At 56.3% G+C, this 16704-nt stretch overlaps 3 protein-coding genes across 3 annotated transcripts in view; 1 reads left to right on the forward strand and 2 right to left on the reverse strand.

The window, feature by feature from the left end:
• Nucleotides 1–8248: 8248 nt before the first annotated feature.
• Nucleotides 8249–8830, forward strand: DPM3 (dolichyl-phosphate mannosyltransferase subunit 3, regulatory). Its single transcript, XM_025858829.2, has 2 exons — nt 8249–8371; nt 8478–8830. Exon 2 carries the CDS (start codon nt 8483–8485, stop codon nt 8759–8761), a length of 279 nt encoding a protein of 92 aa, XP_025714614.1. The 5' UTR covers nt 8249–8371; nt 8478–8482; the 3' UTR covers nt 8762–8830.
• A 479-nt stretch (nt 8831–9309) lies between these two features.
• On the reverse strand, nt 9310–11706 carry SLC50A1 (solute carrier family 50 member 1). The gene is made up of 6 exons (XM_025858916.2): nt 11540–11706; nt 11163–11240; nt 10904–11027; nt 10161–10322; nt 9785–9904; nt 9310–9700 (listed from the first exon to the last, which is right to left on the reverse strand). Exons 1-6 carry the CDS (start codon nt 11617–11619, stop codon nt 9599–9601), a joined length of 666 nt encoding a protein of 221 aa, XP_025714701.1. The 5' UTR covers nt 11620–11706; the 3' UTR covers nt 9310–9598.
• Nucleotides 11707–12627: 921 nt separating this feature from the next.
• Nucleotides 12628–16704, reverse strand: part of EFNA1 (ephrin A1) — a 6054-nt gene continuing 1977 nt past the window's right edge. Inside the window, exons 2-5 of the mRNA XM_025858917.2 lie at nt 14983–15278; nt 13812–13877; nt 13624–13674; nt 12628–13461 (exon numbers count right to left, since the gene is read on the reverse strand). Coding sequence (XP_025714702.1) covers nt 13349–13461; nt 13624–13674; nt 13812–13877; nt 14983–15278 — 526 coding nt within the window. The 3' untranslated portion in view covers nt 12628–13348. The remainder of the gene's footprint in view (nt 13462–13623; nt 13675–13811; nt 13878–14982; nt 15279–16704) is intronic.

A 16704-nucleotide genomic window follows, 5' to 3' on the forward strand; every position in this document is an offset into this window, starting at 1 on the left:
TTCCTCAGGGGGCAGGGCCAAGATCCTGCCCCCAAACCCTACCTCCCCAGCCCCCTGGGGCTTTGAGCAAGCTGGCCACACAGACCTTGTGCTGGAAAGGCTATTCGCTTGGGTTCCTAGAGAGGCAGACAGGGAAGCCCCTGGTGGCCCCAGAGGGAGGCCCCTGCATCACCTGGAGTGACAGCCAAAGCCTGGCAGGAAGCTCCAGAGGCCCCTTCCCCTCCCCCTGCCCTCCCCACAGCCACCTCCCCACAGACCCCTCTCCCCAGCCTTTGCAAGGAGGGCTTGGGCTGCGCGTCCTTCCCTCCAGCCAGCTCTCTTCCACCTGGGCCCAAGGGGCTCACAGCTGCCCCCCCCAGGTCCCTTGTGTCTGTTGAGGCTCCAGATAAGCCTCAAGATGAAGAAAAATGGAAACGTTCGAAGTGTTTACATTTAACAAATGAACACTTTTTATTTTATTTTTTTTTAAAGATTTTATTTATTTGACAGAGAGAGAGAGACAGCGAGAGAGGGAACACAAGCAGGGGGAGTGGCGGAGGGAGAAGCAGGCTTCCCGCCGAGCAGGGAGCCTGATGTGGGGCTCGATGTGGGGCTACATCCCAGGACCCTGGGATCATGACCTGAGCCGAAGGCAGGCGCTTAACTGACTGAGCCACCCAGGTGCCCCAAATGAGCACTTTTTAACACAAAATTACAATATGATATAATCATGTTAGTAACAAGATTATTACAGAATTTTTAGAAGTTTTCCTTCACGGGGAACTGCAGGCCCTATTTTATAATATAAAGTCCTGTGATGATGGGCATCTCAGATGCATTGTATGGTTGTTTCTGTGTTTGTATACATTTGGAGACTCCCTAACAGCGCATTGGGTCCCTTGTACGGTGTGTTCCTCCTCTCTGTCCTGTCAGAGGGCGGTGGTGTGACCAGCATGTGTGCAGACAGCATCCCGAGTCTCGGTGTGAGGCCCCGGGAGCTCAGACCTCAGCCAAATGGCCTCTGGGCCTGTGAGGAACTCTTCTCTGAGAACTCCCCTTCCCTCAAGCTGGAAGAGCAGGGGGTCGCCCGCCCATTTTAGGGTGAAGCTGCACTGCCCAGGGTGGGGGGGTGCAGGAAGCACAGAACAACCTCCCGCATACCCCTCTTCTGGGCCAAGAGCTGCTGTGGGCTGACCTCCGGCTGCTTCCTGGGCATTTCTGGGACTGAGGGGCGCGCACACCGGTGTGTGAGTGTCTGGGAGTGACCCCCCAGGCTCCTCCCCTTCCTGCTCTCAGCCTCCAGCACCCATTTCCAGCCTCTGTGACTCAGAAAGTTCCAGGTTCCAGACAGGACGTGGGACAGTGGGACGGCCTGGGGCTTGAACTCAGGCTGACCTGCCTTCTAGTTTGGGCTTTGAACCCTTTCCCGGTAAAGGTCCTTTGGCAAGTTGAGTGAGCTCTCTGCACCTTCAGTTCCCTGCCTGGAAAATGTGGATAGTAACACCTGCCTCAGCTTGTGGTAAAGAAGGAGATGCTGCGGTGGAGGGGCTGAGCAGAGCGCCTGGGCGCCGTCCTGCAGGGCGTTGGACAAGCGTCCCCATGCAGCGACGAGGACACACACCTTGCCAGGCAGCGTCCTCCGTGCTTTACAGATATTCTCGATTTCAACTCTTACCTTGAAGCAAAGACTGACCTCCCCAGACCCGGAGGGAATACAGCCGCCGAAGGCCTTCATACTTGACCCCCCAACCCCGGCGCTGCCCCGGGTCTCCAGCCTGCAGGATGCCTGGGGGTATCTGTGTTCCCCTGCCCTGTGGCTTGGCCCTCTGCCCAACGCTCCCCACCAAGGGAGGAGGAAGTCAAGGGTTTTGTGTTTGTGGGTTTTTTTTTTAAGATTTTATTTATTTATTTGAGAGAGAGAATGAGAGAGAGCACGAGAGGGAAGAGGGCCAGAGGGAGAAGCAGACTCCCCGCCGAGCAGGGAGCCCGAGGCGGGACTCGATCGCGGGACTCCAGGATCATGACCTGAGCCGAAGGCAGTCGCTCAACCGACTGAGCCACCCAGGCGCCCCTTTTTTTAAGATTTTATTTATGTATTTGAAGGAGGAAGAGGGAGAGGACATGCATGCAGGGGGAGGGGCAGCGGGAGGGAGAGAGAGAAGCTGGAGCAGACTCTGCGCTGAGCATGGAGCCCAATGCGGGGCTCGACCCCAGGACCCTGAGGTCACGGCCTGAGCCGAAACCAAGAGTCAGAGACTCAACCGACTGCGCCACCCAGGTGCCCTGGAAGTCAAGTTTTCACAGACCTGGGACCCTGTGGACTTGGGATTGCCAGCCACTGTAATTGCACGAGCTGGTTCCTTAAAATAAATCTCGTCCTGCATACATATGTCCATCCCATGAGTTCTGTTCCTCTAGAGAACCCTGAGTGATGACACCCATTTTAGTGAAATGAAATGAGGTAATGCGGAAGAGAGGTTGAAATAAGCTGCTCAAGATGAAGGGGAGTCTGGCTGGCTCAGTGGAGTGTGCGACCCTTGATCTTGGGGTGATGGGTTCAAGCCCAATTTGGGTGTAGAGATTATTTAAAAGTTAAAAAAAAAAAACCCACCAATTCGATAAGTGAAGGCCGGGCTGCCGTTGAACTTCGGACCCACTGGTGTCGGCCACAGCTGCTGAACCAGTGCGGCTACACCTCCCCCACCTCCTGGGTCGCGCTGCCCCCAGCTTGGCTGCCGCCCTGCTCACCGGTGCCTGGGTACCGTTCTCGCCTTCCTCCAGGTGTCCGTGCAGACACTTCTCTCAGGGAGGCCTCTGTCACCCCTCTGCCCCTGCCCTCCCGGGCCGCTCATTACTTGATACATTAAATACTGATCTGTTTCTTGTCTGTCTCCCGCCACTTACTTCAGTGAAGCAGGAGATTTATCCGTTTTCATGGAATGCTTCATTGAAAGTGGGGAGTTTGGTTTGTCCACTAGAACACGGCTCGACACACATTTGTTAAATATGCTCCAACTTCTTTGAGCAACACACCGTGGTCCCATTTTGAGCTCTTTGCTGAAACTCACCTTCCACCCTGCATCAATTCCAAACGACCGAATGCCCAGAATCAGCCAGGTATTTCTCTCTGCAGCCCAGCCTGTGCCTGGGGACCTCCTCCCTCGGGCTAGCATCTTCTCCTCTGGCTCACCTTCTCTGGGAAACCCTGACGCCCCCAGCCCCTCCTCTGTCCGAGCAGCAGCGCCATCTCTGATCTCTGTCCCCCTCAAGCCTGGCTATAATGTGGGGTGTGTTTTGGTTAATTACATGTGTGTCTGTCCTGCTGCTTCTGTGGAGCTATGCGAGCCCTCGGGACAGGGATGGAGGCCACGCAACCTGACTAAGTGGGGGCTCCCCCAAGGACCCAGTAATCGCCTTGGCACCTGTAGGCACCCAGAACACTTGACTGCCTCGCACCAGACACTCAGGCACACGTGGGGGTCAGCCACTCTTCCAGGGGTGAAGACACTGACCTCAGGGACCACAGCACAAATACTTTCAAGGGGTCTCTAGTAGCCTGGCCCTGGTCTGCTTTTCCAGCCCCATCTCCTGCCCCTCCCCCACGAAGCGGTCTTTGCCCAAGAGACAGCCACAGAGGATTACTCCCCACACCTGGGCTTTGTTCGGGGTTCCCTGGGCCATGAATGCCCCCCACCTGAATGACTCTCGCTCATCTTTCCAGTATCAGCTGGGCCTTCAGGGTCTCTGTGAAGCCTTCCCCCTGGAAGTCAGCCCTCCTCTGTGTGGTGTCTCATTTTGCATATACCCCATCCTCATCCTTGGTGCACTGTTGAATAAGGGCTTCCAGATTTGGAGTTTGTCTTTCTCTGACACCAAAGCTTGCAAAAGCCGAAAATCCCCACCAACATGAGCTGAGCCATCCCCAGAAGTAACTCACTTCAGAAGATGGTGGGAAGGCTGGGGAGGTGCTGTGGGGCGTCCTCAGCCCTAAAAGGTGACGAATGACAGCATAACAATAAGAGGGACCAACTCCCAATGCATGCTTCCCACATGCCTCACACTGTTGTAAGCATACTACCGACATTAGCTCTTCTCATCTCCAGGGCAACCCCAGGAGGGAGGACCCGCTATGGGCTCCACTATTTAGGCAGGGAAACTGAGGCCCAGAAACATTATGTTACTTGCCCAAGTTCATACAGCTAAGGAAAAGAAAGAGCAAGGACCCAACCTCAGGACAACCAGCCTCTAAAACCCCAAACTTTGTGTGTGTGTGTGTGCAATAGGCTCCATGCCAAGCGTGGAGTCCAACTTGGGGCTTGAACTTATGACCCTGAGATCAGGACCTGAGCTGAGATCAAGCGTCGGACGCTTAACCAACTTAGCCACCCAGGCGCCCCTAAACCCAGCTTTTATCTCCTGAGCCATACTGCCCCTCAAACCCTGCTATAATCACATGTAGTGTGTCCTGTGGCAGCAAAAGAGGGATGGTCTGCAAAAGGACTGAAGAGAAAGGAGTTGGACTGTAAGAATCTGCTGGCTTTTGCTGAGCACTATCCAAGGCCAAGGATGTTGTGTCCAGCAGATGGGAGTCTCTGGAGTAGTTCTAGTTCATGGAACCAGGAGAGCTGGGTCCGTCTCCCTAGAGACCATCAGACATGAACCTGTCCTTCCCTCTGTCCCTCATTTTTATTTTTTTATTTAAGATTTTACTTATTTATTAGAGAGAGAGAGAGAGAGCAGGAACACAAGCAGGAGGAGTGGGAGAGGGAGAAGCAGGCTTCCCGCGGAGCGGGGAGCCCGATGCGGGGCTCGATCCCAGGACCCTGGGACCATGACCTGAGCCGAAGGCAGATGCTTAGCAACTGAGCCACCCAGGCGCCCCTGTCCCTCGTTTTTACATTTAGAGAAGCCTGCTGGATTTCTCACACTGTGCTTGGTCCTGGAGCCACAATGTCCCTGGGCAGGGCATGCAGGGAAAGAAAAACACTGCAGATCATCATGCTTAGTGCTGCCTATGGAGACAATCTGGGCACTCAGAGGAGGAAGATGGTGGCCAACCCTGCAACCTTGGAGGACATGAAGCCTGAGTGGAACACAGAGAAATATGAACCCACATTTTCTTATGGCATATTTATGGTCTCACTTTTCACATTATGGTTTGTTTGCTTTTTTTTTAATGCACTGGAAATTTATTTTGGAATAAGATGTAATAACCTAATTTACTTTTTCAAATGGTAAGCTAGTTGCAAATGGTTTTTTAAAGCATCCATCTTCCCTTACTTGCTTGAGTTGCCATCTTTATTATATGCTAAACTGGTATATTTTTAAAATCTATTTCTTCACTTTTTATTCTGTTCCACTGGTCTAGGGAGCGCAGTGCTATGCTGGAGGGGCAGCGTTGGCAAGCGCAGAAGTCACATTATGTGGGGTTTGCCTCAGAGTTCTCATCTGTCAAGTGGAGAGAATAGAACCCACTTCAAATGGTGGCTGTGAAGACTGAATGAGATCAGGCTCGTAAGGCGCTCAGTACAGAGCCTGGCGCAAGGCAGTCAGTCAGGGAATGTCAGTTGCCATGATGATCCCTCTCTGCCCCTTCCTGGGCCAGGAACCAGGAGAGTGAAATCACCGAGCACCAAGCCTCAAGAAGGACGACAGAGCTCTGCTGCTCACTATCTGCAGGATCTTGGGCAAGTTACTTGCCATTCAGCATTTGTCTGTTCCAGCTTCCTCATTTATATAAAAGTCCCTACTGCAGCGTTCTGTGAAAATTAAACATGACAATGTCCCATAGGGCACAACACATCATAGCCCTTCAATGAATGTTTATTCTTCTGCTGCTGATTATTATTATAATGCTATAATTTATTATCTATCTTCACGTGTCGTAGGGCAGGCCCCTTCTCATTATCTTTCCCCAAAAACTGTTCTGGGGAGTGGTAATCTTTCAGGGCCAGGTCCACTGTGCATGACCAAATAGAATTTCTGCATCTACAAAGCTGACACCTAGCCGCTGAACTGTGCTAGGAGCCTGGAAGTGATTGTGACCAGTGACATCTCAGGTGAGCAACCAGTAGGGTTTTAGATGGAGTGGGGAAGCGAGTAGAGTGGGGCTTCGAAGTTCATATAGCAAAAAAAGAAATTTTTAAAAAGATTTTTACTTATTTATTTGACACAGAGAGAGCACAAGTAAGGGGGAGCTGCAGACAGAGGGAGAAGAAGCAGGCTCCCCGCTGAGCAGGGAGCCAGATCCCAGGACCCTGGGATCATGACCAGAGCCGAAGACAGATGCTTAACTGACTGAGCCACCCAGGCGCCTCCCCAATTTTTTTTAAGTAGGCTCCACATGGGGCTTGAACTTATGACCCTGAGATCAAGACCTGAGCTGGGATCAAGAGTTGGACGCTCAACCAAGTGAGCCACCCAGGCGCCCCTCATATAGCAAATTTTTTAAAAATGTTTTTATTTTGTCTTTTTACTTTAACAAAGGAATTTACATAGCTTAAAAAGCCAACTAGTTTTACAAAGGCACTAATGAAAAATACCAGTCCCCTGTTCCAGGTCTCCCAACTCCGCACGTACTGCTCTGTAAGCCCCTCCTGGGATTCTTAGCTGCTTCCTTGGTACACTTCATATTTCTTAGTAATGTGCTCATATTAATTTCATTTCTTCCATTTTATTATTTTTTATTTTTATTTTTTAAGATTTTATTTATTTATTTGACAGAGAGAGACACAGCGAGAGAGGGAACACGAGCGGGGGGAGCGGGAGAGGGAGAAGCAGGCTTCCCGCCGAGCAGGGAGCCCGATGCGGGGCTCGATCCCAGGACCCTGGGATCATGACCTGAGCCGAAGGCAGATGCCTAACGACCGAGCCACCCAGGCGCTCCTCATTTCTTCCATTTTAGATATAATTAATTGACCACCTGCCATGGAAGATGAGGCTACGGTTCTCTTTATCCATGACGCTCCTCATAGCCTTCCCTCCCCCACCCACCCAATTCAAATACATCCCAATATTTACTTAACTCAATATCAGTGCTTACATTATTAGGGCTCTGAAATAGTCTTCACAGCTGAGTTATGTAATGTCCTTACTAAGACTATGTGAATCTGTAAAAATTGTTTTTGTTAATTAACATCAAGGACACGAGACTGAGAAACTTCCTTCTCTAAAATCGTGCAGGCACTCACTTTGCGATTTGAAATCACTCGGTGGGAACTGAACATCCCACTCTGGCCTGGGGGTCTGAGCCAGGCAGGTTACTTTGACACAGAGAAGCAGCCTCCATTTCCAACCTCCTGCAAAGCTTCAAGTGGAGGCGTCTGGACGCAGCACTCTATAGTTATCTTAATTAAGTAGTTATCCATTACATAATTCTCTAAAATTAATTATCTTAATTTTGTAGTTAGCAAGTGGACCCTAGTCCACTTCTCAGCCCAGGCTTGCTGATGCCTTCACTTACACTCCCGCTTAGCTTGAACGTGTCAAACACATCCTTCCCCACCTCCTGTAAGGGCCCTGTCTCCCCCGTACGGGGAGTGGCCCGCGGTTCCCCTGGGGTGTGCTCTCTCGCAGCGGCATGCCGGTCAGCGGCAGTGATGTCCAGGGAGACCCATGCCAGGCAGGCTCTTGCCCGTGCCCTTTCTTTGTGAGTCTTTTCCCTGATGTTGGTAATTGCCCGACTTTTCCCTTACTTGGTTTTCCACGTACCTACCATGAATTCATCCCTAAAACTCCTCTCTCAATACCTTAAACTCACTTTTCTTTCCTTGAAGACCCCTCCCGGAGCCCCTCTTCCTCGGGCTCCAAGCTGCACCGTTGCTCCGCTGCGGGTCTTTATTAAAGGGTGACAACCTCTGTTCTAACAGCTATCTCGAGGCGTCACAGTCAGTGGTCAAGGCCTCGGCTTTGGGGCCGAGGGTCTGCACCGCCGCATTTCCCCGAAGGCCATGACGGTGACCAGGCAACGTCGCAGTGAAGGAAAAGAATACGCGAATGAAGTCTAGGGGGACGCAGATTACATTCCCATCTTCTCGCAAAGTTTGAGGGTGTCCTCAGCAGGACTCCAGCCAGCGTGGAGCGGGGTCCTGACGGACAGCGCTGCACCGGAGCCCCCGGGCACTCGGGCGGCAGTCGGAGGCTCTGCGAATGCAGCCTGGACGCAGGTGGCGGCCGCCACTCCCCCGGGAGCGACCGCGGGGACTACAACTCCCAGAAGGCCGCGCGAGGCAGAGCGCGACGCGGCCGCGAGGACTACAACTCCCAAAAAGCCGCGCGAGCCGAGAGACCTTCGGGACGCTGACGTCGGAGCCGCGCCGGGCAGGGGGGAAGGCGGCGGAGGGCCGAAAGCGGGGGGCGAGCTGGGCAGAGCGGCGGCGGAGCGGCCCTGAGGGTAGGTGATACGGAGGGTGGGTGAGGGGGGGACAGAGAACTGGTCCCCGATGGAGAGGGGGTAGCGGGGCGGAAGGGGCCGCGAGCTCTGCTTTCTCTCCCCGCAGTGCCCATGACGAAGTTAGCGCAGTGGCTTTGGGGACTGGCGCTCCTGGGCTCCACCTGGGCGGCTCTGACCACGGGAGCCCTGGGCCTGGAGCTGCCCTCGTCATGCCGGGAGGTGCTGTGGCCACTGCCGGCCTACTTGCTGGTGTCCGCCGGCTGCTATGCCCTGGGCACTGTGGGCTATCGCGTGGCCACTTTCCACGACTGTGAGGACGCCGCCCGCGAGCTGCAGAGCCAGATCCGGGAGGCCCGAGCCGACTTAGCCCGCAGGGGGATGCGCTTCTGACACCCCAACCCCGTTCCCACCGGACAGCCTTTCCTCCCGCCGCCCATTAAAGAGCAGCTTATTTTCTGACTTTGTTTAGTTTATGGAGAATGGGACCTGGGGATTCTGTCTGTGTACCAGCTGTGGGGAAGCGGGGGTGCGGGTGGGGGCGAGCCGCCTTCCTTAACTGACTGAGCCACCCAGGCGCCCCTACGAGCCGCCTTCCTGAGGTCATCTCAGCTTTTATCTTTGCACCCCTGTGTCCCTTCTCCTTTTTGCTCCAAAGGAGGCAAAGACCCCTTCTCAAGATCTCTCGAGATGGAAATGTCATTTCATTTCTTGGTCCTTTTAACCCCCTCAGGAAGGATTTCTTGAAGTCTTAACTTCTGTTCTTCGTAATATACCCAGGCTCTGTTCTTTGAAGGCCTCCCTAGGTCTTTCCGACTTCGTGGTTCCCTCAAATACCTCCTCTGAGCCAACCCCAGCCCATGAACAACTGTGGATCGGGCAGTGCACTTCTGCCCTTCGCCAAAGCAGGCAGGTTGAGAATCACCAGATAGAGACTAGGCTTTTATGGGCAGGGGTAAGGAACAATTTATTTTAAGGCACATTCTAAGGATTTCACCACAACCTCCACAATTAAAAAAAATATAATCTTTAAAAAATAAGTGGTTCATCTCCCAAGTCCCAGTCAATCTTCCAAGCAAAACACTTTCTTTGGTCCCTCAGTTCTCAAGAGTTATCTTTCTTTTCCACAAGCCACTGCGCTCATGGAGCTGGTCAGCAGAAACAGCTGCGACCAGGAGCTCTCTTTGGTAGCAGGTTGGCATTGGGTGCCCAGTGGTCAGGTGAGCTGCCTCAGGTTTGCAAGAGTGGATAGTTCCTGTCTTGCTCCTGGGAGTACTTCCGGAAAAGCCAGAGGCGAATGAAGCTGGTGAGGACCCCTGGTAGGTTGGGCACCTGAAGTCACAAGGGCTGCTATGAGGAGAGGAGCTCCTTTTCCACCTTACACACCCGTCAGCCGTCCCTCTCTGCTGGGCTTACCATGATGTAGGGATCACCTAGCCGAAGCCCATACAGGGTCCAGGAGGCAGAGGTGAGGAGGGTGGCAATGGTGAGTGGGAAGGAGAGACGCTGGGTTGATCTCGTCTGAATGATCTTGGCCTACGGAAAAAGGATGAAAGACCCCTGTCCCAGACACACCCCAGAGCTCCCACTTGTCCAAGAATTTCCTCAGAGAAAAGGTCAAACACCCTCTGATCTTCTGTCACCCAGCCTTGTCCTCTTGCTTCCCACTCACCTACCTCTACTGCCCTGTCTTCCAGGACCTTCCTTTGCAGTGTTACGCTACATACAGTCTCTGGCTGTGGGGCCCTGACCCTTCTTGTCTCCCCCACTTCCCTGGACAACCCCCACTCACCAAGTCAGCCAGTGGTGAGAGGTACATGCTGATGGTGAAGACACTGCAGAAGAGGCCCAGCTGCTGAAGCCGGGCTTCAAGGTTGGGCACCAGGAGCCAAAAGTAGCCAAGACCCAGGAGAAAGACCCCGAGCAGGGCTGCAGTCTGAAGGAGCACCGGACGCTGCAGGGGAGAGAGGAGCCTTACTTCTAGATGTTTCAGGAGCCCTCTCGGACTCCCCTGCTCCAGTGGGGGAGCTGACCTTGGGCTAAGCCTCCAGTATGGCAGCTGCTGCAGCCTCTTTCCCATCAGTGACAAACACATGTCCGATCCACCCACAACACTAGAGGTTTCTAGGACAGGAGAAGGGTTTTACTTTTTGTTTTTGGTGTGAACTTGGTACACACGGTAGGCACTTAAATGCTGGTAGGATTGGGGAAGCACAGCTAATGATCTCATTTCTCGGGCACTGGCCCTGACTCTGAAGGAATTATCAGAGACAAAAGCCCATTCCCCTCAGCTTGTTGGGCAGCAAGGCACCATCAGGCTAGGCAGAACTACCAGCTTGTCAGAAATGGGGGGCCGGGTGCTCAATCTGTGAGTCTCAAAGGCTGGCTTCATGGAGGAAGGAGGACTGCAAGGCTGGAGGGGCCTTCCAGGAAAAGGTGGCAATGCCAGCCTATCATAATCTTCTAGGAAGCAGTGTTTACTCTGCCAGCATGGCAGGGCGAGCAGCAGACGTGGGTCCAAGGGAGGGCCTCTACCTTCCGAGGGCAGTAGTGCAGATACACCAAGATATACAGGGTCTGAAGCACAGCACCCGTGGCGTTGACGAAGATTAGGGTCCCGTCACCCTTCAAGGCCCCGTAACTCATCCAGCTCAGGTTGCTGCAGGGCGGACAGGAGGGTCGCGTTCACCACGGGGATGAGGATGGGGAGGGGACCCAAGGGGCCTCTTCGGCGTCCCTCCTCCCCCTCCCGACCTCCCTCAACCTTTCCCGCCGCAAACGTCGCCCCTCTCACTTGATGTCCGTGGTGAGAAAGGGCAGGAACTGGACACTGTCCACGCTCCGGGTCATCCGCATTTGCCTGAGGTCCGAGCTGTAACGGGCCCCGAAAGCAGAGGTGAGGGGTGGGAAGGGAGAACCGGGCTGCTGGGGAGTCGAGATCCCTGATGCCTGTGATCGTCCCCGGACAACTGCAGGTCCCGGCACCCCCCTCAGCTCTCTGGCCTGTCCCTCAAGTGCCCAGCCTCGCCCTTGTGCCCCGGATCCCTCGACCCGAATCCACTTTGACCCAGGTTTCGGATGCAGCCTGGAGCTGCGGCCACGTCTCTGTTCCCTCTGCCTCCCTTCCTGACTTCCAGGTCCTGCCCCAGCCTAGGCCGGCCGCGCTCTCACAGGCCGGTGGAGTACATAGCGAGGGTGAAGAGCACGCAAGCTCCTGATAGGAGCGAGTCGGCCACGCCACCAGCCTCCATCTCCCGCTGCGTCCGATCCCGGGCCCCGCACCGGCGTCCTCTCGCTGGGCCAGAGCCCGCGCCGCCGGAGCCCCGCCCCCGCGCCGGAGCCCCGCCCCCTCGGCGCGCCGCCGTCCGCCGGAAATGGACCCGCAGCCCCGCCCACACGGGCGTCCCGCCGGAACCCGGTCCCGCCCCCCGGGCACCGGGCCCCACCCTTGCCGGTCCGCGAGCGCAGGAGGCCTGGTGCGATGGGGCCCCTCCAGGTCCTGGCGGGTACCAAGCCCGGGCTCCGCGGACCGACCCCGGGCACCCGCCGCTCCTCACTCTCTGCTTACCCCTTGTCTCACCCGGACCCCAGCCTCAAGTCTCTTGCCCGGGAGCCGTCGTGGCCGACCTTAATTGCTGGACACTTCCCGCCCCGGAGGCCCCCGATCGCAACCTCACCTGCCCAGGCTTTTCCCCTGTTTGTTGAAGCCTCTTCCCAGTGTCTCCCCTACGTAAGTGGGCTTGCCGGGAATCACCAGTCTGTCAGGCGCCGTCCGCCTTCAGCCACACTGCCAACTTTGGGTGACTGGGCCAATCTGCTGGAGCACCTGTCACTGACGCCCTAGTCCAACCGACAGGGCCTGCTGCTGGGGACTCTCCCTGCGGCCTCTCACAGCCCACAGCCCGCACGCCCCGGCTGCCCCGGCTGCCGGGGCTGTGGGACCAGGTGGCCTGATGTACCTCGGCTGGTATTCCCCTCATGCACCCAACAGCAGGAGCAACTGGACGGTTTGCCAAAAGCCCCGCGATGCGGGAGTGGGGTGCAGCCTGGAGCCCCCGAGACCGCTGTGCGGCGCACAGAGGAGGAAGCACCCCACCCTTTGGTGCTAGTGAGGGTCGTGTATTCTTTCCAGAGGGAAGGAAGAGAATTTAAACCCAGTTGCTGCCTGGTGTCCCACAGAGCCTAGCACGTGGCAGGGACTCAGTGGTCCTAAATTAGGATGGGGGGGGGGGGGGGGGGCGCAGACAAGCATGTCCAAATAAAGAAACACATCGCTTTATTTTTTTGTATAAAAAAACTCCAGTTGTAGAAATCAGCAGACAAACATCAAGTTTATATACAGATCCTGTATGCGTGGGCCCTGCCCTTGCAGCTACACTCCAGGCACAGGGTGGCACAGCCCCCTGTGGGCACCGCTCTGGGCAGTGCTGCCCCAGATGGGACAGGATGCGGTGCCGGGCTACAAACCTCTCCATGGCAGCTCCAAAGACTTCTGGAAGCCTTGGGAGAGATGCTGGGTCAGCCCAAGCATGCCGCCTCTCCTGGTCTCTGGCTCCCAAGCATGGAACTGTCTCCTGCTTTTCTGCCGGTCAGTTCATCTGGGCATCCTGGCTCTCTCAGGAGGGGTATCTCTGCCAAGCTCAGGGTCCATCTGCATGACCCCAGGCCCCTTCCAGTTTGTCTCCCACGGTGCCCTTCTTAAGAGGCCACGTCTGCACAGCTTGTTTCTTTGGCTTAAGGGCAGGAATGGCGGGGAAAGGACTGTCCCCACTTCTTTGTCCCTCGGGGTGGAGGAAGGGATGGTACTGCCAGGCTTGCTGACCTCCTTTGGGTTGAAACCCTTAATCCTGACCCGTTTTGAGGCTGCTGAATGGCAGCTTGTGCATGTGGTGGGAATGGTTCCCAGGACAGGTGAGGGATGCCCTGCCCCGCCTCCTCAGCCCCGGTCCGGTCCTCAGGCTGGATGTGGCACACAGCCCTTCATGGGGTCTGCAGCAGCAGGAATGGCAGCAGCAGCACAGCCCAGGCGAGTGGGAAGAGGCGGGGGGCAGCACTGTGACCGATGCTATGGAGAACCTGTACCTCTGGGTCATCTGCAAGATGAGAGGGCAAGCACCCCCAACGTGAGTGGCCCTATTGCTGGCACTGGCCCTCAGCTCCATGAGGTTTCCCCAGCCCCCACCTGGCAAAGAAGCCACCTTCTGTACCCAACCTTGGTAAGCAGAACCCAGGCCCAATTTGCTCTGGCGACCTACCTGCCGGAAGTCTCTTCTCCTGTGGATTGGCATGGGCCTGAGGACTGTGAGCTGAAAGGCAAGGGCGGTGGCCGATCAGGGACTGTCCTGGGGAGGCAGGCAGGCGGGACTTCCCTGCCATCCCAGGTCACTAGCCCAGGCCCCACAAACAGATGGAGGAAGGAGGCCCATGGGGCTCTGACACTCACTGGTTTTGCCATTGACAGTCACCTTCAACCTCAAGCACTGGTCTTCCTGGTGGTGGATGGGTTTGGCTGCAAGATAAACCCGCACAGAGCATTCAGGGAGGAACCTTCGTTGGGAGAAAATACAAGTGCAAACCCTCTGGCTCTCCTCTCTCAGGCCCTGCTCACTCGAGCCCCCCTCTTCCTGCTCATCTGTGATTCTCCCCTTCCTTGTTGTTTGCCCGCTTTCTGCCTCACGCTCACGCTCCCATTCTTCGCCATGACCCTTGGCTTTGGAGGGGGCGCTAAAAAGCACACAGGCCCTGTCCTCTTACCACAGTCTGTCCTTCACTCTTCCCAGCCTGAAGTTGGCCGGGGCCTTCACACCACGTTCCCCCTACCTAGGCCCCACCGACCTGCAGATTTTCCAACTCTTGAAGCCACGAGTGCTTCTCTACTACCCTTAGGACAAAGTCCAAACTCCTTAGCACTTCCTAGGCCCCCGTGATGTGCCCTGTCCACCTCTCTTCCCCACTTCCAGGGTCCCTCCGACTGCAGCCAGACCGAACCAGAGAGAGTTCCCTGAAGATGTCATGCTCCCTTGGGGCGCCTGGGTGGCTCAGTTGGTTAGGCGACTGCCTTCAGCTCAGGTCATGACCCTGGAGTCCCGGGATCGAGTCCCGCATCGGGCTCCCTGCTCAGCGGGGAGTCTGCTTCTCCCTCTGACCCTCCCCTCTCTCATGCTCTCTCTCATGCTCTCTCTCAAATAAATAAATAAAATCTTAAAAAAAAAAAAAAGATGTCATGCTCCCTTTGCACATGTCCCCTTGTGCCTGGCCAGCGTCTCTGCTTGTCCTAAGCTCTTGGGTCATCTTCCCCAGGAACCCGTCTCTGAGCCTCCTGAGCCTGGCAGGCACCCACGTCATTTTCCCAAGGCCCCTGTGTCCGTATCTTCATATTGTGCTGTTCCAATGGTGAGTTCCCCGTGTGTGTCACCTTCTAGTTTCCTGGAGGACAGAGGCCTTACGGTGTTTTATTTATCTCTGTGCCTGTCGTGCCAAGCAGAGTGCTCCGTACACGGCAGAAGCTCACTCCACGCTTGTCATGCGAACGCATGAAAGCAATTCAGGATGGGCAGGGCTGTGTGCGGCTCTGGACCGTCCCCACGTGGCCTGTGCGCGCCCTGAGGACTCACAGATGTAGTAGTAGCTGTGTCCCTCCTTGAACTCCTTGCCGAGGGTGAAGGGCGTGAAGCGCTGGAACTTCTCCGACAGCTTCTCCGGGCCGTGCCTGGCGCTGGGCTGGTTGCACTGCCAGCGAACCTGGTCCCTGGACTGGGGCTGGCACAGCTGGTACTGCTCGTGCTCCACCAGGTACAGGGTGTAGCGCTCCATGGCAGTGTCGGCCACGGTGTCATCCTCGTAATGCGGGCAGATGATGTCCAGGTAGTCGTTCAGCCGTACGTGCACCGTGTAGTCCTCATTCCGGAACCTGCGCGTGCAGGGCGGGAGAAAGCAGGCCGTCACTGGGAAGACCAGCCGGGGCTGCGAGCTTCCACATGTTTCCTGGCCCCCCACATTTCACATTGGACCCCCACAAAGAGTTTTCAAGAACCTCAACTCCCAATATTTGCTGATCTTGACCTCTTCAGTATCTACGCCACCTCACACACGCCTGCCCCCATCACTACCTCTAGTTCGTCCTCTAAACAGTGTCCACTTTAGGATCCTTCAGGTACCACAGCACTTAGCATAACCCCCAGATACTTACCCACGGAAGGGTTACTGACTGTGTCCATAGCTCACTCATCCTGCCCTTCTCCCCGGAGCACTTCCCCAAATCTGCTCTCCCAGTTACTCCTTTTAAATGCTGTTAGCCCTCAATCTGAGACCCTCCCAGCCTGCGGGCATGCTGCAATGGGGGTCAAGGAACCCCTGCTCTCCTAGCTGTGCTTAGCCCCCAGCACACCTAAGGCTTGGGGTCCCTCACTCCTGGCCTTTCCCCTGAGCCCCCGAGGGCATTCACTGCCGCCCCCAGCACACCAGGCCCACAGTAAATCCCCCCTCTAGCTCCTCCAGTTTAGGCTAAGGCCTCCTTCTCCCCTTCTCCCAAAGCACCCCAAACCTCCCAGTCCCTTTACCTCCAAAGCCACACTTCACCTCCGAGGAGGGAGCTTCAGGGCTGCTGGAGTTCTCGGTGGGAGGCCCCCTCTCCCACCCGTGGCCCCAGGGGCAGCCAGCTCCCTCCCGCAGGCCCCTCGGGCTCCAGCCCGGCGGCCCCAGACACCTGGCTCCAGCCGGGGGCGGGGTGGGGTCCTGGCCCGGGAGCTGCCTCCCACCCGCCCCCCCACTCCCGCCCCCCTCGAGCCGGTCAGCGACTCTGAATTCCCCGGCGCTGGCAGCCAGACTCAGCAGTGCTGGCTGCCAACCGAAGCTCCGGCACAGGTGGGGGGAGGGCAGGAGTTCGGACGCGAGGCCCCTGGGGTGGGCACCCCCTGCCCCGACCGCGGGACAACCCCCCACTCCCTCACCACCGCGGCCCGTCCTGGGGGCAGCCTGCCAGCTCTCGGCCCTGGCTACCCCGGGCTCCTCCCCCACGGGGGGTGGGGTGGGTGGAGGAGGGAGATGGGGCGGAGGAGGGGGAAGGGAGGAGGAGCGCGCGAGCGAGGGAGAGGCTTTTAAAATTCCTCTCTGGAGAGATAAACATAGAAGCCATTTCAAACAGGTATTTCAGCTCTGGGCCTGGCGTCTTTCCCCCATTCCCGTGACGGGCACTGACTCATCCCTCATCCACCTCTGCCACCCGCCCCAGCATTCATGAGAACCTGTGAACATTTACTTTGTCCAGTGTGCGTGGCCCCCCAGACCCCAATGCCAGGACTTGCCCCGGGCTCCGTCCCCCAGGCCTAAGGAGCTGG

The sequence above is a fragment of the Callorhinus ursinus genome, unplaced genomic scaffold (assembly GCF_003265705.2).
Source record: "Callorhinus ursinus isolate GAN/ISIS: 27379988/994484 unplaced genomic scaffold, GSC_fseal_2.0 scaffold92, whole genome shotgun sequence".
NCBI lineage: Eukaryota > Metazoa > Chordata > Mammalia > Carnivora > Otariidae > Callorhinus > Callorhinus ursinus.

Bases quoted from the DNA above. Each gene is read 5' to 3' on its own strand.
- DPM3 (XM_025858829.2), top strand. From the start codon at position 8,483: ATGACGAAGTTAGCGCAGTGGCTTTGGGGACTGGCGCTCCTGGGCTCC.
- SLC50A1 (XM_025858916.2), bottom strand. From the start codon at position 11,619: ATGGAGGCTGGTGGCGTGGCCGACTCGCTCCTATCAGGAGCTTGCGTG. The intron at 10,323-10,903 runs GTAGAGGCCCTC...TCTCCCCTGCAG, and splicing joins TGCACTACTGCCCTCGGAAG to CGTCCGGTGCTCCTTCAGAC. The intron at 9,905-10,160 runs GTGAGTGGGGGT...CTTTTTCCGTAG, and splicing joins TCTCACCACTGGCTGACTTG to GCCAAGATCATTCAGACGAG.